This window comes from Onychostruthus taczanowskii, unplaced genomic scaffold (assembly GCF_017590055.1).
Source record: "Onychostruthus taczanowskii isolate IOZ18803 unplaced genomic scaffold, ASM1759005v1 scaffold121, whole genome shotgun sequence".
Lineage (NCBI taxonomy): Eukaryota > Metazoa > Chordata > Aves > Passeriformes > Passeridae > Onychostruthus > Onychostruthus taczanowskii.
The window spans coordinates 491,023-513,760 of record NW_024498363.1 but is presented as its reverse complement, the minus strand read 5'-3'; the positions used below and the strand labels follow the sequence as shown (position 1 = coordinate 513,760).

Sequence of the window (22,738 nt, the reverse complement as noted above, 5' to 3'; positions counted from 1 at the left end):
TTCTGGGCAAATGTGGTCTGATAAAGAGATTTCAGTATCATGGCTGCTTGTGGTCTATCCTGTATCTCTTCCATAGTCTTAACAAGTGCCTCTTCTTTTCTTCTAACAGCATCAAACCAACCTGGCACCCTGCTTACAGCCCCAGCTTTGGGAGTCACATGAGCATGGAAAAGTCCTGGTGCACATTAATCCTTCTTCACAATAAGTCTCATATTTCCTGAGAAAAATTCAGTATCAGAGACCCCATGCTTACAGCCTTATATGCCAAAAAAAAAAATGGAGCATGAAGAAACCAACTGCTGAACTAATGTTTTGCTAGGTTTTATATTTCTGAAGCAAGGTTATGCTTTTCTAGGATTTGAGTTCAATTAGCTTTTGAAGGTTTCTCTTTTTCCCCTTCCCTCCTACTACTGTCCATAAGTCTCTTTCTTCTCCCTTTTGTGTTGCTTCCTTCCAAGCTGCCTTTTCCTCTCCCTTTGCATGACCAGGGGAGTTTCTGCTTGCTTACTGCTATACTGTATCTACCTGCATGTTTAGTGTGACACCTCTTCAGGGAAGACGATGGAAGGATAAGGGAGGTCCTTCTACTTAAGACCTCAGCGCTGGTGCTGCAAAAGTAAAAAGGAATAGTAAAATAGGCTCTAGAAAATGTGTGAAGTTTTAGATACATATTCCCCCTAATTTAAAAAACATAATTATGCCAAGCCATCTGTTGCTAATGTAAAAAAAGATGTAAATAGATGATACATAGTGTACGAAGTGTCACATGAGTGCTCCATCTGCTATGGGGAAAGTCACCACTCCCCAGCAACAACACTGGGGGCTGAAGTGCAATCCAGCATTTGGAGCAGCCTTAGGCTTTCCAAAGATATAACCAGATCCAAAGGCTGACCCAAAAGAAAAACAACTCAAACAAGAGTGGATTGGTAGACCTCTGTATATCAATCTTTGATCTCTGTTTTTCTGACAAGTAACAATAATGGCTTCATTGAGGACAGGGTAAGTTATACCTTTAGGCTCTTGTTTCAGATGCTTTGCAAGCTCAGGGATCCTGCTCTCCTTACTCGTATTCACAAGGTTTACCTGGCAGACAGGAGTCTTAACAAGCTGTGTCTCTATATTTAACAACATCAGAATGTGCCCACAATGTCAGAATAATTGGGCAATAAATTAGCAGGTGAAATGCAGCTCTGATGAACACGAAGTAGTGTGCAAAAGCAATCCTTTCCATGGGTGCTGACTGATGAACTCTATGTCAGCTGTTGCCACTCAGGAAGAGTGCAATGCAATGCAATCCAAGAGCTGCTATGAATGTTTTGGTATGCTCAGCAGTGGTTAGAAAAGGAAATAAAAGGTTGAGAATTATAAGAGAGGTAATAAAGGTAATTTAATCCTCTGGTGTATGTGACCAGAGAATTCTTACTCTTCTTCACTGTGAGCCCTCCACCTAGTTCTGGTCTCCCCATCTGCAGATGGGTGCAATGACAGCACAGGACAGACTCTGGGAAGCTGGAAGTAAAGCACAGTTCTCTGCCTGGACATAGCAAAGGTGAATGCTTAACCTGCTAAATGAGAAGGTGCAGCAGAGATCTTGAAAAAACAGGACTCTGATGGGAGATGTGACAGGAAAACCACTATTCACCTCTTCTGAAGCCACCAGGTGTGGGTGACACGAGAGGGAGTTAGCAGAGAATAGTTTCTAAATTCACCAAAAGGATGAGCTGCTCCACGAGATGCACAGTTACCCTCTGCTGACAGAACTGGTGATGTTAAGAGTTTGTACAGCTCCCCAAAGCTTCTAAACAAACCTGTGGCACTAGTTCCATTAGAACTGATAAACATGGAAGCCCCAGAACAACCTTTCCCTCCAAAAGTTCCCAAATGCTTATCAGCACTAGATGAAGGAAGGTCTTTTATCATGCCATATTCTTTTCTGAGGTGTCTGCTGCTGTCAGCCAGGGACCTGTGTCAAATGGCTCCACGGTCTCACTGTCCTTGAACAAGCAGTTTTGCAGAACCTGGTACCATGTTTCCAGCTTGCAACAGTTTTGGGACAAAAAGGGAGTACAACACAACCCTGTAGAAAGCACTGATTGATTGTGAAAATAATCATCATTCCCACAGAACCATCAGCCCTTCTATCCCAGGTTTCTCTTGGATGGGTGTGAGGTAGATGCCTTTGAAGGGCAGGTTTTCCCCTGGGGGCACAGCCCCTACATGAAGCCCAGAGATGGGGAGAAAGGCAACAACACAGAGAGCACAGCAGGTTCTGGAGGCTGGTCCCTTCACCAGGGCTACCTACCCTGTGGTCTCCCCCTACCCACAACAGTTACTGAAACATTATCCAGTCCAGGGATGGAAGAGTAACCATTCCTCAGGGACATAACTGATCATTTCTCTTTCTTTTCAGGTGTTGGAGTGTATCATCCAGCACCTCTTCATTTCCAAAGAGGTCAGGAGGCTTCACTTGAAGGGTGGAGCAGCACATGTGCAGTTTTTCACCTCTGAACATGAAGGTGATGTCTGACTCAACAAGGATTTTCGTAGCAAAAAGATAAGTGGAAGAAACCCAAAGAGAAAACATCCAAAGTTCTCTGGGAGAAGGGCAGTGGGGTGAAAGGGGATGCCCTTTTGATCTCTGCCTTGCTGGGAGCCAGGACTTCTTGCTCCAGTGATGTTGGGGAAGACATGGTTACAGCAGAACACCTACTTCTGGGGACAAGGGAGCTGTCACCACCGGGATGAAACCTCCCCTGTGCTACCAAATCTGTCTGAGAAAGCAGGATACACATGGAATTTGTGAACAGCAAAACGAGGTACAAAAAAAGTGATGTCACCAATGATGGCAACAACCCACATCTGTCTGGTCCAGACAGAGCCTGAGTTTTGCTATTGCTCAGAATAAAACATCACAAAAAATATTTTCTGCCTTTTAAAATCTGATTCCTTGAACGTAAGGGACTCTAATTCTGCCTTTGGTGGTAAGGACATGCATCCTGTTCTTGCATTCCTTATCAGGTAAAAAAGGTTCCTAACTGAGTGGATCATGAAAAACCTAATGCCACATATCCAGCAGGAGGTAAATGCAGTTTGTTTCACCATGCAAACTGTGAGGTTTGGAAGTTCAAGATGGGATCAGGAGCTGCCAGCTGTGTTTGCCCCCCACCCCAATCTCCCCAGCCAAAGCTCAGCTCCTTCTGCAGGTGTGGAGGAAGAGAGACAGGAAAGCCTTTAACATCCCTGCTCTGCCTGGAAAGCTGCTTCTCAGAGGTACAAGCCAGCAGATGAGAGGCAGGTGAGCTACCAGTGCTCAGAGGCCATTTAGGCACGTGCAGACTGGCTGTAACAGGCCCCCGCTAGTTTTTCACCTTTTGCAGCTTCTTGAGAGGCCTGAATGGCCTTGATTTTGCATTTATGTCCTTTGCACTGCTGGGCAAACAAGCAGGGCCTTGTCTCCACCAGACTCCTCCACCCTTTGTTGGCTGCCTTTCAGTTATCTGCTTTAATGCATTGCAGGCAAGTATTTGCTCTGTGGTCTCAGACACTACCTCACTCCTGTTTGCCCAGGTTCTCACTTCAGTGCCTTGAACATTGTGCTTACTCCACCCACACCCTGGGGTGACCAAGTCACAAGGACACAGCTTTGTGTGCGCTGCTGCCTTTGTGTCCTTCTTCCCCAGTACTGGCAAACATGCAGGTCAGAGATGTCCAAAGTGTGTCCTTGCTGGGGGGTGTGCCAGCCATGCCCAGCCCACCAGTAAGCACTGGGAGGTGAGGAGAGGGGGCAGGTACCACGCCTGCTTTTCATGAACCTCTGTAAATGTTAACCTCCTGTGTCTAACTTTGCAGTGAATACAGTCTGCTGCAAGCCCAGATGCATGGAGGCTTGAAGTTTCATCTTTTTCACCCACCTGCAGATGCCTTTCAAGCAGAGCAGTCACTTGGGAGAGCTACATTTACTTATGTGTGTGGTCTTTTTCCATTGGGCGTGTGTAAGAACATGCACACCACATAAAATTATTAGCTGTGACCATGGGGAGTGCTGTGCATGAAACAGCCTGGAAAGCCACCTAGGTCTCCTTGTCTGGGCAAAATTGTTCAGTCAAGGTAGATGCAGGTTCATCTTTCTGGTGATTCTCTCAGTGGTGTGCCCAGTTTGGCTGGGTACCACATAGCCGGGCAAGCCCTGACTTAGACCTTAAGGAGCAATAATAAAATGAAGTTCCTTGTTGTGTTCTGTTCTCTTTACTTTTTTGTTACTTCTCCCAAGCCCAAAAAGTTCAAAAGTGCTGCCAGACCCTTTGTGTTACACAGCAGTGAGGCAAAGACCCCTAAAGTGTTCTCTGTGTGTCCTGACAGCAAAGATGTTCTGCATCTGGATTAACACCAATGGTAATGTAGATCACGAGGACTGTTAGAGTGAAGCAGCAGCTTTGTAGGAGGCTCACATGGTTTTAATTTGGGAGGTAGCAGGGAAGAACCATACACCAAAAGGTCAGGCTGTAGCCGTACCAGTAGCAAGCCAGATGGACACATTCTGCTGTGGGATGCCTGCTCCAGGGAAGTGCTGCTGCAGTGGCATGGAGCAGTCAGAAACAGTACGAAATGGTACATGTAATGCACTAGCCCAGCTGCCAGCACCACAGTGACCAGTTCTAACAGCCATGGATCTATCCAAGAAGAGATTTGCCTTCCTGGCAAGGCTGGTGTGTGCAGAGAGGAATCAAAGTACGTGGTTTTAATAAAGAAACACCAGCATAAAATTTGACAAGTTCTTCTGTTCAAGCAATTTGTCTTTCTTTCTACCAAGGAGTTATTTCACACAAAGTCAACAGAGAAAAACAGAAAGTCTTTCCTGGTATTGGCTGTCAAAACTCAAGTAGGAATGCTAATTTTGAAAGTAGAAGGGAAAGGGAGTGAGGTCAGGAGGCAATTGCCCATTGATCCCAGCTGCATGGCAGAAGACAGACACTCCTCTGGGCCTCACTTTGCATCTGTCATTTCCAGAAATGACAATGAGTCACACTTGCCCCGTGTCTCATTTAAAGAAACTGAAAGAATTAGCTGGTAAGGCACTGGGAAAAGCTTGTTGTGAGTCATGTTGTCACAGCCACAGCTGCACAGGCACAGGAAACCCCACATGGCTGTTCCCAAACTGCCACCCATGGGCAAAAATGTCCCTTAAAATCTCCAGAATCTGCAATCAGTGAGACTCCAGCACCTTCAGAAAGGGAAGAGCTGATCCAAGGGCGTTACTGATGATTCAAGATGTGCAGTGGCATAATGAGATGTCCAGTCATTTGTACAGCTGGTTATGGCTGGGTTTGTCTTTACCCACAGCGTGTGCTCTCAAGTGGCCTGGAAACAGGCTTCAGAATAGTCATTAAAAAAAGCATTTTGTCCAACACTCACAGCCACATTGTAACAGAGACATTATAGGGGGGAAGGAAGAGTTGTTAATTTCCGGAGATCCACCAAGCTGGCCAGCATGTGGAGTTAAACCTCCATTGCTCCTCAAAAGGTTACAGTGATGAGAGAAAGATACTGGAATACATTCCTTCCCAGTCAGCTCTTAATCTGAACTGCAAATACTGGAGAACCTTGGCCTGTGGCAAAACAGCAGAGGCAATCTGGCACCTTGGTTGTGCTTTCTTAATTACCTTCAAGTTTTGGATTTTCTAAAGCATGTTTTGGAGAACAGCAACAAGTCTCCCCATGCTGGTGCTTTTCCCCAAAGTATTTATATTAGTCTCAATTTAGTGTAATTTTCTGTCTGGGATTTTCCTTCATTTTCTCAACTATTTAAGCCTGCTAAACACAGAACCCAAAAAGAAGGGAGATCCAAGAACTCCTTAGAACCAAGGGGCAAATCCATAAAGCCCACATAGTTTTAAGGCCAGATTCTTGCTTGGCTTTACCCTAGCTCTGCCCAGCCCAGGGAAGCAAGGCTGTGCTGAACCTGCAGGCTCATGACACTCACCTGAGGCAAAGGCTCCCTCCCTTCTACCACTGCTGTTGTTGGTCAGTTTATTAGTTCACTGTACTGAGATTTTCTGCTTTTGTACACTGACAGGTGAAACCGTGGAGGCTAACATGGTATGCACTCCCTCTGTCCTCTCTTCAGCAGGGCGTATTCAGTTTGCAGCACAGCAAAGTGCCTACACACACCTGGGCAGGGAAGGCAAAGAGAGAGGGAGGGGAGCTGGGAAGGCTGCCAGCTGCAGCCCGAGGGAGCAGATGGAGATGCACTGTTAGGGTTAGAGATGTGCAGTGAGTGGGAGGCACCAAAGGAGAGCTCAGACAAAGAGAAAGGGTGGAAACAGGGTGCAAAGGAAGAAAAAGTTCTCTTTGCAACTGTCTATAAGCATCAGGAATCCCAGAGCATTGGGAGGCTGTATTTAGTTTACATGGCAAGGTTCTGGCAATGGGGGCACTACAGAGATGGCTTCTGTGAGGAGCTACCAGAAGCATCTGCCACGTCCAACAGAGCCCATGCCAGATGGGTCCAGGATGAATCTGCTGCTGGCCAAGGCCAAGCCACGCAGAGATGGTAGTAATGACTCTGTGACAATACCTTGAAACAGGAAAAAAGCTCTTGCAAAGCATTAACTGTGGCCAGAGAAGAGAGGAGTGAGAATACATGAGAGGAACAACTATGCAGACATTGAGAGAAGGTGAGGGAGGAGGTGCTCCAGATGCCAGGACTGAGATTCCCCACACTGGAATAAGTGGGTACCTGAGAGGAGGCTGTGACCCTGTGGGGGCCCCTGCAGGAGCAGGTTCCTGGCAGGGACCTGCAGACCTATGGAGAGAAGAGCCCATGCTGGAGCAGGTTTCTAGTAGAACTTGTGACCTGGGAGGGACCCACAGTGGAGCAGGGGAAGGACTCCTCTCCCTGAGGAGAAAGCAGCAGCAGAAATAATGTGTGATGAACTCACCATTAACCCCCACTCCCCATCTCCCTGCACCATTTGTGGGAGGAGGTAGAATTGGGAACAAAGTTTAGCCGGGGAAGGTAGGAGGGGTGGGGAGAAGGTGTTTTTAGGATTTGTTTTACATATTATCTTGCTCTGATTTTGACTGCTAGTAAATTGAACCCAAGGGAAGTCTGTTTTGCCCATGATGGTAAAGCAGTGAGTGATCTCTCTCTGTTGTTACCTCAGCTCCTGAGCCTTTCCTTATGTTTTCTCTCCCCTGTCTATCTGTGGGGGGAAGTGATAGAGCAGCTTTGGTGGACACCTGGCATCTAATCAGGGCCAAGCCAACAAGAGGTCCAGCTGTTTGACAAGGAATAGAGTAACGCGGAGGTATGGCTGTTCCATGGTAGAGCACAGGCCATGGGCAGCTGGAAAACTCCTCCTGGGATAAGTTCTTCTTAAGACCTCTCAAACAGATGTAATAGTTACAGCCAAAAACCCATTTCATATTCTTTTCAGGTGGGCCCTGAAGCTCAGGGCCCTGGATGACTGAGCTGTTTGATGTTTTGCTCCCTATGGAAACTGGACCTATTCTATCAGGTACAAAGGAAAACACTTGTTTGATTAAAGAAAACAAACACACACACACAAAAATTACCAAGAAAATAAGCAAAGGATAAACATTTGAACCCAGACCTATCTACCTCAGGTACTGTGGTGTTCAAGCTGCTGCTTGAAGGTTACATGATGCTGTGGCTACAGGTGCTGCCAGGTCAGAGCAGAGCAGGAGCCCTTTTAAATCAAAAGTATGGCACAGAGAATGGCTGACTCCAGGTGCCCCCACAGATTACTAAAAGCTACAAGGTGATGGCCAGAAATTACATGCTCTAGCTGCTCTATTTGTCTTCTCCTGCATCTCCTGGTCTGGGTAACTGGATACCTGAAGAATGAGCTTTGAGACACCCTCCAGAATTCAACCATTACAATGCATTACACATAGCAGTCGATCATGAGGCATTACATGTATCCAAGGTATCTTGTGACTGGCCTTTACAACTTGGAATCTCAGGAAATCAGGTCTCCAGCCCTGCCCAACTTGCTGGCCACAGGCTGACATCCATCCAGCCACCTCCTTGAACTGACGAACCCATCAGTTCATTATTATTCAGAGTCATTAACTCCCTACCCACCCTGCAGCTGGGTCTTTCTGGGGCTGACATTTGACAGTTGTAGCAAGAATGATGACAGTGCAAATTTCAGATTTGGCAGAATGGCTCAGAAATACCTGCCCAAATCTTGTAATTTACACTTCATGACCTAATTTACAGTTGGTGGGGGAAACCCAATGCAACTTGCATGTCATATCTTCCACTTTACTATGTCACACCAGAGAAAGAGAAAACTTAGAAATTACTTTAATGCAGCCAGCTATAGATGAAACAGAAAGTAACCAGCTCACATCAGGACAAGTGAGAAAGTTCACAGCTTTTTTGTGTCACCTACTATTTGTCTTCTGCAACTGATGAAGCTGTCAGATTCTTCCTGAACAGCCTATGCCTGAATCTCAGTCACCTTGGCTGAAGGAAAAGAAACAATAGGCTGCAGGAGAACCAATGGGCCTTTGCCTCCCTTAGTCTGGAAGATGTGTGGGGCCCAGGAATACATTCTGAGTTCCTGTTCTGTGTTAGAACCGTGGTTTTGTGCAAGAGCCGTATCTGTTTCACTCTTGCAAGGAACTCCAAGACAGAAAGGGAGAAGAAAGGGTCATTCTCAGAAGAAAAAGAAAACCTGAACACAATCCTGCAGGTTATTCAGCCAGTGTAAAGCACTCACTTTTATTCCACACCCTCTGGATAATAAAGCACAATCAGCCTCAACTATCTCATTCCTGATGACTTCTGAAAGCACCATTCTGAGGCACTCAGAGCTAGAGGAACTCAAAGCTTAAAGAGAATAAGTAGACTTGCATATCACATATTCAAAACACTTTTCCTATGCTCTTAAATTCAAATTGACATAGAAAATTAACAGTTCGCTCAAACATCTATCAAATCATTAAAGGCAGACACCATTTTGTTGTTCTACTTCCCCACTGCAATTAATTTGGAAAGCATGAAGATTATTGCAACAGCGCTACAGTGCTTTCTTTCCATGAAGAAATCTGCCTTTAGTGGAAGTCTGCAAGGAATGGTCTAACTAGCATGTGCGAAACACAGCCTGAAGCAGTGCACATGAAGATTAAAAAGCATTAAACAACTCCCAGAGCACCGAAGGAGGCACGGTTCACATTTAGAAGTCACAGTAATCCTACACCAAACTGAGTATGTGGTCATAAACCTAAGCGCCAGCACACAACAGCTCCAACGACAGTGTGCTTGCAGCTTCCTTCCCCTCCCCTCCCCCAGCTTTGTCATGCCGTTGAAATCCCAGCATTCGTATCTTAAACCAGAAAAACCCATTCCCTCTACTGTTCCTTCAGTGCCGGACCTGGAACCCAGGCACTCCAGAGAAAAGACAGGGTCCAGCTGTGTGCCGGCGGGTGAGCCGGCGCAGCCAGAGCCACCGGCACTGCCGCCTTCTCAGCTCCCACTTCAATTTGGCATCCCAGGAGCATTCTTGGTGGGGCTTGGCACTCGCTCCGCCCCAGTGTCACTGGCTCGTAAGGATGTATCCGGAAGGCAGGGCTGCCTTCCCAGGGCACGGGAGCTTCCAGCTGGGACTTCAGAAGTGTTTTCAGCACTTCAGCAGATGTTTACCGAGTAGCTCTCCTTCGGGATTACGTCAGGATGTATCAATGTGCATCAGAACATTGATCATAGGAAAGAAACTCCTCGTTTCAACAGATGTACTCCAGATGTGGTTCAGAACAGTTACATATGCAAAAACATTTTACTGTCACTTGTTCTGTTGAACAACAGAAGCCAAGACATGGGTAACTGGAGACCCATCCCACAGTGTGGATGACTCCAGTCAGCTTTTCTTAGCAAGGGCCTGAAATCTGATATCATCAGAGATGGACTGTCTCTTCTCCTCTTTTTCTCTTTATAAAAGTTTAATTTACAAGCTGCAACTGCACTCAGATATATATATATAGGGAATACACACACACACACACACACACATATAGGGAAGTTATCCCAAAGAGCAACATTTTTACAAGAAAAAATTCATCTCTCCTTGCACTTCAGTATGACACAGTCAAAGGAAGCAGTGTATCAAGCACAATTTAAAAGTACTTTTTAAAAAGCCCAAATCACTATGCTTTAAGTCAGCTTTTAAATTTCTTGCTGAAATAATAAAAAACACAGCCAAAAATATGAATATAAAGCAATTTTAATTTTCCTCTAGATATTTATATCAAAGAAATAATACTCATGTCCAAGTATTGTACATACAATATCTTCCTTATAAACTCTGTAGTTTAAAACACATGTACAAAATTGCACATTGCAGTTTGCAAAAAATCATAAATACAGTTTTGCATGTAAACAATTCCAGCACAAGGATCAATGTTATACATTCCAAAATGTCTAAGTGTCTGGTCACAAACAAAAACAAACAAAAACCCCACTGTGATCTTCATAAAGGTCCTAATGTTACAAATCAATCATTAACAGATTTCTAACTGATGTACTACATACAGGGATACATAAATGAGCACAAGGCAAGTCGCCTTTTAGTCATTAAGTACTTAAGACAGAGGCTTGGAATACAATCCTGCTGCCATTTAAACCCATGGTATCCATCCCACAGTATTTAGTGGTAGCAGCATTGAGTTAATTTTTCCAAGATTGCCAATTGCAGTATGCCTTACTTTCAATTCTCAAACAAGTTGGCTACCACTGAACAGTAGGAATTTTAAAATAATTGTAAACACAGTTATCACTGTTGTATATTCAGTAAGTTACAGTATTCTCCTAAACACATCACTAAATTAAGAAAATGTTTTACATTTAATCAAGTGCAAGATGCCCACTAGTATTGTCCACTTTGTCTGAGAAGTATTTTGAATATAATACAGTTAGTAAAAGTAATGTAAAAAAATTACAATGGACATAATCCTCAGTTGTTAAGCCCTGTAGCTTGTTTACATTTTAAAAAATCACCACATCAGAAAAAAGGTCTCAGAGGTGTCCTTTAAAATCTCTCCTGACCAAATCCAGCAAATGAGTAGCTACTCAATTTTGTTTCACTATTATCTCCATCTGTGTGCAATGCCCTTGCCAGCATACCTGTTTGAAGACTTTCCAAAATCAATCACGTCCATGATATCCATACAGAGTTATTTGTTTGTCTGTTTAGGGCTGCTTTTCTGTGTGTTTTTTTTGTTTTTTTTTTTTTTTTTTTTTTTTCTTTTTTTTTTTTTTTGTTCGTTTATTTTATGTTTTGTTTTGTTGGGTTTTTTGTTTCATTGGGTTTTTTTAAATTTAGTCACATGCTGCAATTTTATAAAATTCTACCAAAAGCAGAGATTTTTAAAGAGTTTCTCAGAGGCTTCCTCTGTGCCAGCTAATTTAGTAAGGCAGAATAAGAATGTATACATAACCCAACTTTTTAAAAAACCCAAGAAAGGATGCAGACAAACACCCACCCACCAACTAGTTGCTTGTCAGCTGCTGGAAGAGCAAAGCCCAGTTTGAACTGCTCTGCTTCCACTTCTGATTTTGAAGAGCTACCCTGAAGGAGGAAGTGCCATGCCTGAAGGCCTATGAAGAACCAGCTTGGATTGAAGAACTGTAGGAAGTAGCAATTTGCTCACACTCCTTTTGGACAAAAAGAGAGCTTGGAAATGCTGGTGGTGACACAACATGGAGGGATTCTTAGCTTTTACAGGAAATCCCTTATGCTGTTAATCAGCATGTGGCATGAATCCCAGTAAGGACCACAGAACATACGTGATACTACCAGCAGCCCAGCCCATGATATTGCAAGATATTGTGATTATAGTAATGCAGATCATTCAGTGTTTTCTGCATCAGAGAAGCTCAGCAAGAACCAGAAATCACCAAGGGTTTTCAAAGCTGGGCCCTATTGCCCAAGACCTCTCCTTTATCTATGAGAGTTAGTTCCTCTGTTGAACTGACAGAAAGACATACTGCACAAAGAATAATTAATTTAATCTTTCCCAGTCTGCACCTAACTGGAGCTACTCCTTTCTAAGGGGATCTCTTTCAAGTCATACAAGATTAGCCATCACAAACACCACACAGTGAGGGCACATGTATGGTCCCCCAAACCTCAGAAAGATTTTTCAGTGTAGGCAGAAACTGTAGGAACAACAAGTGAACTTTAGATGAGACACTACAGGAAAGAGAAATTGCCCTGGAAGAATGTGCTACAACTCCACGGATGGAAAAACACAGAAAGCTGAAGAGCTACTTTACCAAAAGACTTATTCAGCAATACAGACCCAGCTGCCTTTCCTGGTAAGATGCTGCGCTGGGAGTCTAAGAATTACCCTCAGATATCATAAACTAGAGGTAACCTTACAGATTGAGCTTTAAGGCCAAGGAGGCCCAAGGCCCTTCACAGCAAGATACCTCTGGTACTGCCACTTCTTAATCTCTCCACCCTTTTCCCCTTCTCTCTTTTTGACCTTAAGAAGCCGGTATTCCTGATTAGCCAGTATTCCTGATAAGGAAGAGTGGGAGGGGCAAAAATCAGTGGCTAAATTTTGGTGTGCAAGACTATGCAGACTTGCCTATCATTTTCTATTTAAAAGTCAGGAATTGCACAATACATATTGCAACACTTACTCCCTTCCCTTTGTCCTGTACAAAGCAGCAAAGCACAACCAAAGCAAAATCACTGTTGGGAGTGTTTAGATTGATGGCTCACATGTCAGAAGTGCACTAAGCATCTCTGTAATTAACAGCACTTTGCAACAAAGCAAAACAATTCTCCAATATATACTTGTGTTGAGTCTTTTATTTCAGGTTTGGGTTTAATTCTGTTGGGTTTGGTTTTTTTTTTTTTTTTTTTTTTTTTTTCCTTGGGGGCCATGCGGGAGAGTCAACAAAGCCTGAATATTTAATCTGTTACACGTGGAGGAATGCTCAAGGGGCTCGCAAGAACTTGTTTTGCTGCACATTGAGCAACACCACATGGCAAAGCCTTGAAATTAGAGCAAATGCTTGAAGACAGGGCGTAGCTGCCTTTTGGAGCTCGTCCTTCATGGGCTGCATTTTATTAGAGAGCAGACCTTTGCATCACCAGTCAGCATGCAGACCTGGGCTTTACTTGATGACATTTCAGTATGGTGGTTGGCATGGCTTTAAATAAATAAGGGTAAGTGTGAAATCACTAGTCATCAGGCCAAGCAGGCAGGGGCACAGTTTCTAAAGAAGAGACATTTAGAAGACACTTATGCAGTAATAACAAAACAAAGTTAAAAAGCATTCTGAATAGCAGTCCTAATTATCTGCTACTTAAACATACTACAAATACTACCATTAAATACTGTTTCAGAGATAAGTATTATTTTTTCCTTGAATTCAATTTTTTTTTCTCGTTCCTGCTGCTGATAACTTCGACCATCATCTCTAACTACTACCAGTGGGGAAAGGAATAAAGAAGTAAACATCATTAGACACTATTGGACTGCTGGGAAACTGATATCATACCATGTGGACATATCAGCTTGTGCAGTGATTTGACTTAGACTGTCAAAAGACTGTCAAAAATCACAAGGATTTACAATACCATTTTAGTAACTGGCACAAAATCGTTTGGATTGACATAAACACTTTGGCAGCGTTTTAGTAATCCCTTTTCTGAAGGTGTCCGAGCTACTTACAGCCATAACTTACGTGACACTGGATATAACAAGAACATTTAACTCCCTAATAGCATTTCCTCACTATTTCTGCTACCCTCCCATGAAGGATGTTAAAAAACAGAATGGTAAAAGTTGGAAAAATCCAAGAATTCAAACTCTGTCTCTACTTGTGAAGAACAGCAAGTTATATATCAGTATCCTCTACTGCTCTCTTTCCATAGCTATTATTAGGAAAAAAGAAGACTATCCAAAATACATTCTCTGGAGCAGCACACTAACTTTATTTGACACTACTCCATTGCTTGTGTCCTGCTTTACAAGAAAATCTGAAGATTTTTGAGACAGAGGTATGGGAAAAATTATCAAGTTCAGTATGTTATCTTTCAAATTACTCAGCATGTACCAGAAGACTATATTTAGTTAGTCAGTTAGTTAGTTAGTTAGTTATTTTAAAACAGTTAGTTCTTAAAGGTCAATTTTCCATATGAGGCAGGAGGGACACATCCCTTGGGGCAGTGGGAAGCTGTCTGAAGAGGACAAGAAAATGGTATCAAACAACTCCTCAGAGTTCAAGCTATTGGTCATGATTTTTCACCTATTCAGACCATTGTTTAAGAACAGGGATGCAGTGAGAAGCCTGACTCTTAACAGCTCCAGCTTTCTTCATCTATGACAGAAGTAATACCACAATTGGACAAACACTGATTGAAACTGAACAATTGCAAGACATGCTTCAAGGTACTTATTAGAAAGGTTTTCAAATTTATTCAAATAAATTTTGAGATAAAACAGGACTCAACCTAAAAAGGTAATTGAACTTGCAAAACCAAAACAGAGACTGCAACCAATGATTTTTCTCCTCCCCTTTGTATGGGATGGGAGTCTTTTACTGATCTCCAGCAAGACAGCTCTCCAAGGCTGCATGGACCCTATTTAGGTGACTTACAATTCCACCTGTACATGGTTCTTAACCAGTAAGTAACAGTAGTAGTAAATCTTGTCAGCAGTGTGCTAAATATCAGAACGTAGCAGTGTATTAGTGCACAGTGAACTGGTCATATCTATTATCTCCATGTCAGCAAGGCTTCAAACCCAACCATCACTTCAAAGCATTTGTTCTGGCTAAAGAAATGGTCATTCTTTAACCAGAACATTTACTCCTGAAACTATTGCAGACCCTATTTGTTACTAGTACTAGAAATTGAGAATAAAGCTCCATTTACAGCTAGCTATGCTATGGATAAAGACTTTTTGACAGCAGACAAAAAAGCAAACATCACGTAGGTAATTATTTAGGGTGACTACTTTAAAACATTATTTATGATAATCATAATTTCACCTTGAAGTAAACTACTCCACATGAACTGCAGCATTTCAGATAGCATTAAGGCTAAATGTGACTTCAAAGTAAGTTCTCTTTTTGTGTTAATTTAGCATTGCAAGCCTTGACAGTCCTCCAATTTAACTGGAAATCTAAAAAATCACCTTGTGATCACACAAAGAAATGCAGCATAGTTGTCTTCTGGAAGAATTTGACCACAACAAAAGCATATGAAAAACCCCACTGTGTACTGTTGCAGCTAAGAAAATCCCAGTTCCTTCCTTTGGCCATCCCCTTCTCTATGTATGCTGATGTCTACACACAACACCTTGACATGAATTTCCAGGTATCTGTGCTTCAGAAGAATTAGTTCATAAAGGCTGGATTTGCTGTTTCTTCAGTTAGTCCTCACTGACTTGAGAGGATACTGCCCAAGCAGGACTCCAGCACAAGAACTTATGTCCCATGCAGACACAAGATCAAGATTCAGAGTTTTTACATCAGCAACACACTTTTGTCAAGACTACTCTACTGAAAGTTACATTTCAGTGCACAGCACTGGTGTGAAGATACAGATCCTGCATTGGTTTCCTTCCCCCCACCACTGTCTCCCCAGTGGGACACTCCAGAGACAACTAGAGCAAGGCATTCTGACTGAGCCATTTGAAGCTAACTGTTTCAACATCCAAGCAGAGATCCGGTTTGTGACTACATTGATGCAGAAAGTAAGCCTTCAGGTATGCAATAGCTTAAGAAAAAGTGCTCCCAGACTAAGGCAAACAGCGAGGATCAATGCCCGTAGCAAGGCAACAGGATGGTGCCTCGGAAAGCTACTCTCGTTATGATTTATGTGAATGCATTTCTAGACTCTTTTAGCAACACAGAAACAACAGCAGGTTCTCTACTGTGCACTCACTGTTGCAGTGTTTCTCAGAAACCTACATTTAGCTTGTCACACATGACCAGTTCATGGAGAAGTCGCTTCTGTCCCGCCTCCAAGTAACTGAGTCTTTATGAAGAGAGAAGTTTCACAGCACAAACAGCTGCAAGACACTTCATAGAATAAAAAGAGACAGATCTCTGAAACACTGGAGAGGAGTAATCAAGAATTACTAAAACCTCTTGTCCCCCATAATTTACCATAAAGACCTGAGTCTCCATATATTCAGATTTAATTCAACATCTTCATAGTGGAGTTGCACCATGTGCGGCAAGATTAACAAGGGTCTTACAAACTTCAGATTCTGCACTTTGTCACAGGAACATTTATCATTCTTCATCAGGTACACTAAACCCTGACGCAAGTGACTGTGGTGTAAGAAGGATGAGTTAACATTTGCAGGATTACTATGCACTGTGAAAGTTTTTTGTCCAAGATTTTTTCTGCTGATACAGGTATTGCCAAATACGGAAAGAGGTGAATCCCTGACAGACTTTACTGGGTTTAGATGCCCACCTCTGCTGGAAGATGAGCAGTGACTACAGAGTCACTACAGCAGTCACTACTGATCAAAAGAATTGACCAATGAGCATCAAAACAGGGTAAGAACTCTTCAACACTCATTCTTACAGTAAAACTTTTAAAAAAAAACCTGGAAAAAAGGAAGTGATTTTGTACAAATCAAATATGTACACAGATATGTCATACTCCAATTTGTCCACTTGCTAAACATAGAAACTTGGAGAATCAAGTAAGGAAAGAACAAAATTACCCAGCAGCAATTACAGCTGCACATATGAATAAACTAAAATGTTACTCATTGCTTTCCTTTTTTAACTTGCACTCCAGAAGCAGGACACATAAAATGCATCAAAGAATGATCTATGTTACAAGTAGATGGGTCTTTTTCTCTTGCATATTAATCTCATACATAGAAAAATTTTCTCTAAGAAGCTGCTGGATTCAAATAGTTAGGACTCTAGTTATGGCAGCCAAGATGTTATTTTCAGCACAACTAATAATTCAGACCTGGCATGCACCTGTACTTCAGACACTATCAAACAATACTATTCAGTATTTTGGGAAGCATCAATCACTTATATAACTGATTAAAAATTAGTTGCCAAATCAATTTCCACTTTAACAGTCGCAAACTGCAGAATGCCTCAGGGCTTAACCTGGGGAGGTCACTCCTTTGTCAAAGGTGAGACAGAGAGTCAATCAGATATTTAAAGGAATGAAGGATGCCTCATGACTCTTTCTTCTGGAAAGATACAAACACAAACCAAGATGACAGAGAACTGTCATAGATCCACCCTTGATCTCAAACAGAGCATGATAGTCAGTAGTAACTACTGGCATACAGTGAAGAGTCCAGATGTGTTGAGATATTTATCTTTTGGAAGACCATCAAAGTCTTATAACAGAAAACATGACCATCACCACCAAAATCACTCCTCACCATGATCAGGACTTATCATGACCAAACACCTATGATTCTCAAAGTATGCAAAGTGTTTGCTTTTGGAAAGGCTCTCTAAGCATACCGAATGGGCTCGACCTGGAATCACATTAAAAGTTTTAAGAACAACTCACCAGCTACTTGGACCTCTCTGGAGACCTTGTGATTCCAACAGACTTCACTACACTGAAGACCAAACCAATCAACTTTCCTAGCATCAAATGGCATCATTTTAGTCAATGCTATCAGAGTGGCTTCCTTGCACCCACATCAAGCAGCACCAGATCTGATGGGGGTTCCACCCTCTGCCCAAGGAAGGAGTGAACAAGTCTTCTCTTACTGAAAACATTCCCCCTCCTACTTCCCAAGACAGAAAAGATCTGATAACAAGTCAAATATATCAAATCCATATATGAATCAAACTCTTTTGCTGTAGCACCTGAATAAGAAGGCACTTCACATCTAAACCAAGATATTAGTTCAAGCACATTCAAAAATTTAAAAAACCATATGCACATCCAGCAACCAAAACAGACAAAGGAGACTATTTAGTCTCCAGAGGAGATTACACCTGGGGCAAAGAAACAGGGGATGTTTGTCATGGGTTCACATCTAGACTGAAAACCATATTGGAAAGACATGAAGGGTAGCCTGCAAATCAAGTCATGCACCATGAGTCTTTGCAAGGACTAGACAATAGTATGCACAAGTATAACAAAGCATGGTAGTTTTGAAGAATGAAAAAAAAATGCTAAAAAGCACTGAGCTAACAGTGAACATAATTATTTTATTTGGGGATTTTAATTTTTTTTTGTTTGCTTTTTTATTTTGTTTTTGAGGGGTTTTGGTAATTTTCTTTTTTTTTTCCCTTACAGTAACACACAGCCAGCTTGCTTGAAATTACTGAAAAGGAGCTACATGGATGCAAATCATATAAACAGTCTGAAAATTTTTTACCCAGTATCTTTCTTTTAATGTCTCACAGTGACCAAAGTTTTCGGCAGAAAACCAAAAAAACCTAAAATACACTTATGTTTAACAACAAACTGAAGAAAAAAGGCAGACAAAATAGAGAGGCCATATTTAAAGGTTTATGAACACTGCAGGGCTAAAAGTCAGAGTATTGATAAGTTTTAGAAGACAGGAACAATCAAGTCTGACAGCTGCAACAGGTAGGTACTCCTGAGTCTTTTAATATTGGTTTAAAGTGTTAGGTGCTTAGGCTTTCAACTCAAAATCAGGAAAAATGCAGCAACCCTAGCAGAACCAGTCCAAGCAGGAAAAAAAAGTACAAACACCCCAACACTATTCTCAAATTTTGGTCATGTCACTGTTAGATCCTGTTTCTCAGCCTAAATGCCAGATAAAAAAGCCATTTATGAAGGTAACTGACCACTCTACAGAAAACATATTTCTTTTGGATGACTCCACTACCAGAGCGGTAGCCTCTGGCAGGGAGCTGAAACTGCCAGCCTCACTAGTAATCTCTCATCAGTCATCAGGGTAAGAGAGCTGGCCTGTCACCACTTCTACCACTGCAGATGTCAGCTAGAACAGAAAGCAGGCTATCAAAGAAGTTACCATATGAGGTCTTTGAGATGCTGTGTGTGAGACTGCTCTTGCACATAGTTCAAACTCAAGTGAGGTAATGTGGGGTGGTTTTCAGCTTTAACATTACCATTCTGGAAAGGGGGAGCTCACTGTAACCCTGCTAGACTATAGCCCACTAGAGTCTTGCCTGTGTCTGGGAAGGGGAACTGCAGTGATTTCCCATGCCTTATGGATCCCCTATGTTGCTTGGATATTGCTAATCTATTATGAGCAGAAATTAAAAATAAGTAAAGAAGCATTGCACAGCTGCATTCGTCGTTGTTCTGTGTTCTACCACAAGATCTTTACCTAGCCCTACACTCAAATACAAAGACAAGGACCAAAGAAGAGATGCTCACCCAAAAATTCTTACAATTTCTTCCAGGATTCCTTAAAAAATCCCCACCTTATTACATATGCAGTAAAGTATCTCACATCTACCTTACTCACTATGGAAAAGTGTTAAGTGTGGGGGGAAGAAGTTTTTTAGCAGTTTCTCCAGACTTGCAGCATCTCTGCAGACGACAACTACCAAAGAAAAAATCCTATTTTTCACCCAGTTATTATGTAACAGGCAGTGCTACAGATTGTATGCAGTATGGTTCAGAATGCCCCTAAGAAGTCTTTGAACCTGTGTTAAGATCAAAATATTTTTAAATCTGCTCATTAGTAATTCTAACAGCAGAATGTACTGTTGCAGGCAATCATTTCAACCACCAAAAAAGGCTCTGGTGACATGATCGAACAGTTATACAATTATTAATATGGCTTCTACCTAATTTGCATATGCATTAAGAAATATCCTCCAAGCTATCTCAGCTACAGAAAGAGTGTAACTACCCATTCTCATATAACTTCATACATGTGCTAGGAATGACTGCACTAAAAGTGTATGAGCTTTTGCTCATACACTTGATTGCTTCAGCTCAACTTTCTGAACAGATAGCACTCACATATCCCCAATAATAGCATGAAAAACCGTGAGTCTATCCCATTCTTACTGGATTTCAAATCATCAGCTGTAGCCTTCAGAAGATGTGAGAGATGTTTACCAGCTCCTGAGTGGCTTTAACAGATCTGAGCAATTGCTGTACACATAGAGACGTCTATGCCCTCTTGGCTCCTCATACCCCTTTTCACCAGCTGGCACAGACACATATCCCCATGAAAGATTTGCCTCTGAGTTCAAGCAGAGTTTTTAGCACAGTTTCAACGAGAGAAGAGGGCCCCATACTGCAGCTGGATCTGCTCAGGAGAAGCCCTGCCTTTCCCCAGCAGCAGGGCCGGCCCGCGGCCCCTGCACAAAGGGGCTTCTGGTGAGGTGACAGTCACACTCCGACAGACCCTTCCCACCGCACCATTGCCACAGGGCTCGGCAGCGCTGCGCTAGCGGCTATGCTCGAAAAACACAGGTGCAGCAGAAGCATGGAAGGCAGTGGCACCGAGCAAGGGACCTAAAGCTTTCAAAAACTTATTGAGGATTATGTCTAATCAGAAGAAATAGTTCCTTTGCTATACTCTTCTACTAGTAAATTCTTGACAAAGAAATAAATCACACTGAATCTTCCCAAACAGAAAAACACTTCACATTCTAGCATTGACTCTGTCTCTAGAGTATTGCAGAAAGTTTCTTTAGAACAAAGTAGACCAAGAAGCAAGATACACAGATTTCTACTGAAAAATAAATCTAGTCCTCCATAATATTTCTGTGATTTATTCAAACAGAATACAATGGAATTATCACCTTTACAGCTAACCCACCCCAAATCTGAGCCCTTTTCTGTATAGCACTGAATTGTTACTATACTATGGAAAGAGCACACACTACTGGAATGTACACAGTGAAGGGAAAAAAAATAAAGCTCTTTTTGCCAAAGTAACCATTTTCTCTACTGACGTGTTATCTAGAAAAATAAGGTCTAGGCAACGTCCAAAAAGTGTTCAAGTTTCAATAAATAACTATCAATGCCCCAAGTTTGCACTGGCACAAGAAATATGGAGCATACAGGTTTAGAAAACTATTTTCCTATGACTGAGTCAGCAATGCAATTCAATCTGCTTTAAGATTTACAACAAAAATCATTTCCCTCCAGGGTTCGATTTGAAAATCAAAGCCATATAAGTGCAAGAGCACCCACACAGCTGTCTTAACTCTCAATGGCAAATTAAAGCTCTAGAGAAAGACAGTATTTTAAAAAAGGTTCTTTATCAATACCAAGAAAATATACATAGCCATATTATATTTTAAATATATATATACACGCACATCTTTTCAAAAGGTACGATTCCGGCTAATTTTTTTTAAGTTTGAAAAGCTTATCCATTCCTATACAGTTCAGTAAGGTGTATTAGGAAACACACGTATTATATCCCCCATGAAAATAAAGTTGAATCTTTCTGTAAACAGTAATTTTCTTATTTTCGGAAATCTCTACAGACCTCAAGTACTTCACTGAAAAATTAACAACCACGTGCCCCAGAACCACCCACGGAGACCCTCGCTGCTGAATGCGACATCAACAGAACTCGGGAAATGCTTAGCAACACCCGGCTCCCGCAAAAAACCCGCCGTCTCCGGGCGCAAATAAATAATAATAATTAATGATAAAAATAATAATAATAGCAGAAGGGCGGCAGCAAGCGCGCACCTTGGCCCCGCGGTGCCCCCGGGTCCCTGGGGCCGGAGCCGGCGGGGTGTCCCTCCTCAGCAGGCGCTGGTCTCCGGTGCGGCGGCGGCCGCCTCGGGGGGAGTCTCCCGCGGCTGGGCGGCGGCGTGAGGAGGAGGAGGATGCCCGGCGGCGTTGATGTGGCAGCCAGAGGAGAGGTGGCTGCGGACGCGACCCTGCAGCTGGGTGACCTGGGCGCGGAGGAGGTTGGCGGTGGCGGCCAGCTCGGCGTTCTGCCCCTTGAGCGCCTTCACCTTCTCCTCCAGCCGGGCGATGCGCTCCAGCTTCCGCCGGCGGCACTTGGAGGCGGCGATGCGGTTTCGCAGCCGCTTGCGCTCTGCCTTCAGCCGCTCCTGGCTCTCCGCGTCCAGCGGCGACAGCGACGGCGGCGTCGGCGCGCTGCCGCCACCCTCCCCGCCCGCCGACGGCGGCACCTCGGGCACCGTCTGCGGCTCCTCCAGGGACCGCGCCGGCGGCAGTCGGCCGCTTCCCAGACCCGCGGCCCCGAAGGCCAGGCCCGGCGGCGGTGGCGGGGCGGAGGCGGAGGGGTAGGCGCTGCCCGAGGGGCTCAGCGGCCCCGCGGGGTTGAAGCCGCTCAAGTTGGTGTAGACGGCCGGAGGGTCGGCGGCGGCAGTGGCGGGGGCTCCCGGTGGCCCCGGGCGGGCGGTGCAGCAGGGTCCCGGCGCGGAGAGCGGCGGCGGTGCCGCCAGGAGCTGGTTCTGCTTGTGCAGGTCGGCCAGGGCCTTGACGAAACCGTCGGCGAAACCCTCCTGTTCCTGCGTCACCGGCTGCCGGTAGAGGAACGGCCCGCAGAGCCGCCGCGCTGCCGCGGGCGCCGGCAGGCGGGCGAAGAGCGAAGGGCCCCGGGAGCGGCGCGGGGGCGGCAGCCGGCAGGTCCCGCTTCTTCCCGGCACCCAGCAGCAGCTTCTGCCCCGCCGCCGCATCGGCTCCAGGTCCGCCGGCGGTACCGAAACCCGGCAGCGGCACGAAGTCGGGCAGCAGTTCCAGTCCTTCCTCGGGGTAAAACGGCGCCTCCATCTTCACGGCGGATCGCCCGCTACGCC

The 22,738-nt window shown here is 43.8% G+C and overlaps 1 protein-coding gene across 1 annotated transcript; it reads right to left on the bottom strand.

The window, feature by feature from the left end:
* Positions 1 to 11,270: 11,270 nt before the first annotated feature.
* LOC121331472 (transcription factor jun-D-like) lies at positions 11,271 to 22,732 on the bottom strand. The gene has a single exon (XM_041395904.1). It carries the CDS (start codon positions 22,616 to 22,618, stop codon positions 21,713 to 21,715), a length of 906 nt encoding a protein of 301 aa, XP_041251838.1. The 5' UTR covers positions 22,619 to 22,732; the 3' UTR covers positions 11,271 to 21,712.
* Between the last annotated feature and the right edge of the window lie 6 nt (positions 22,733 to 22,738).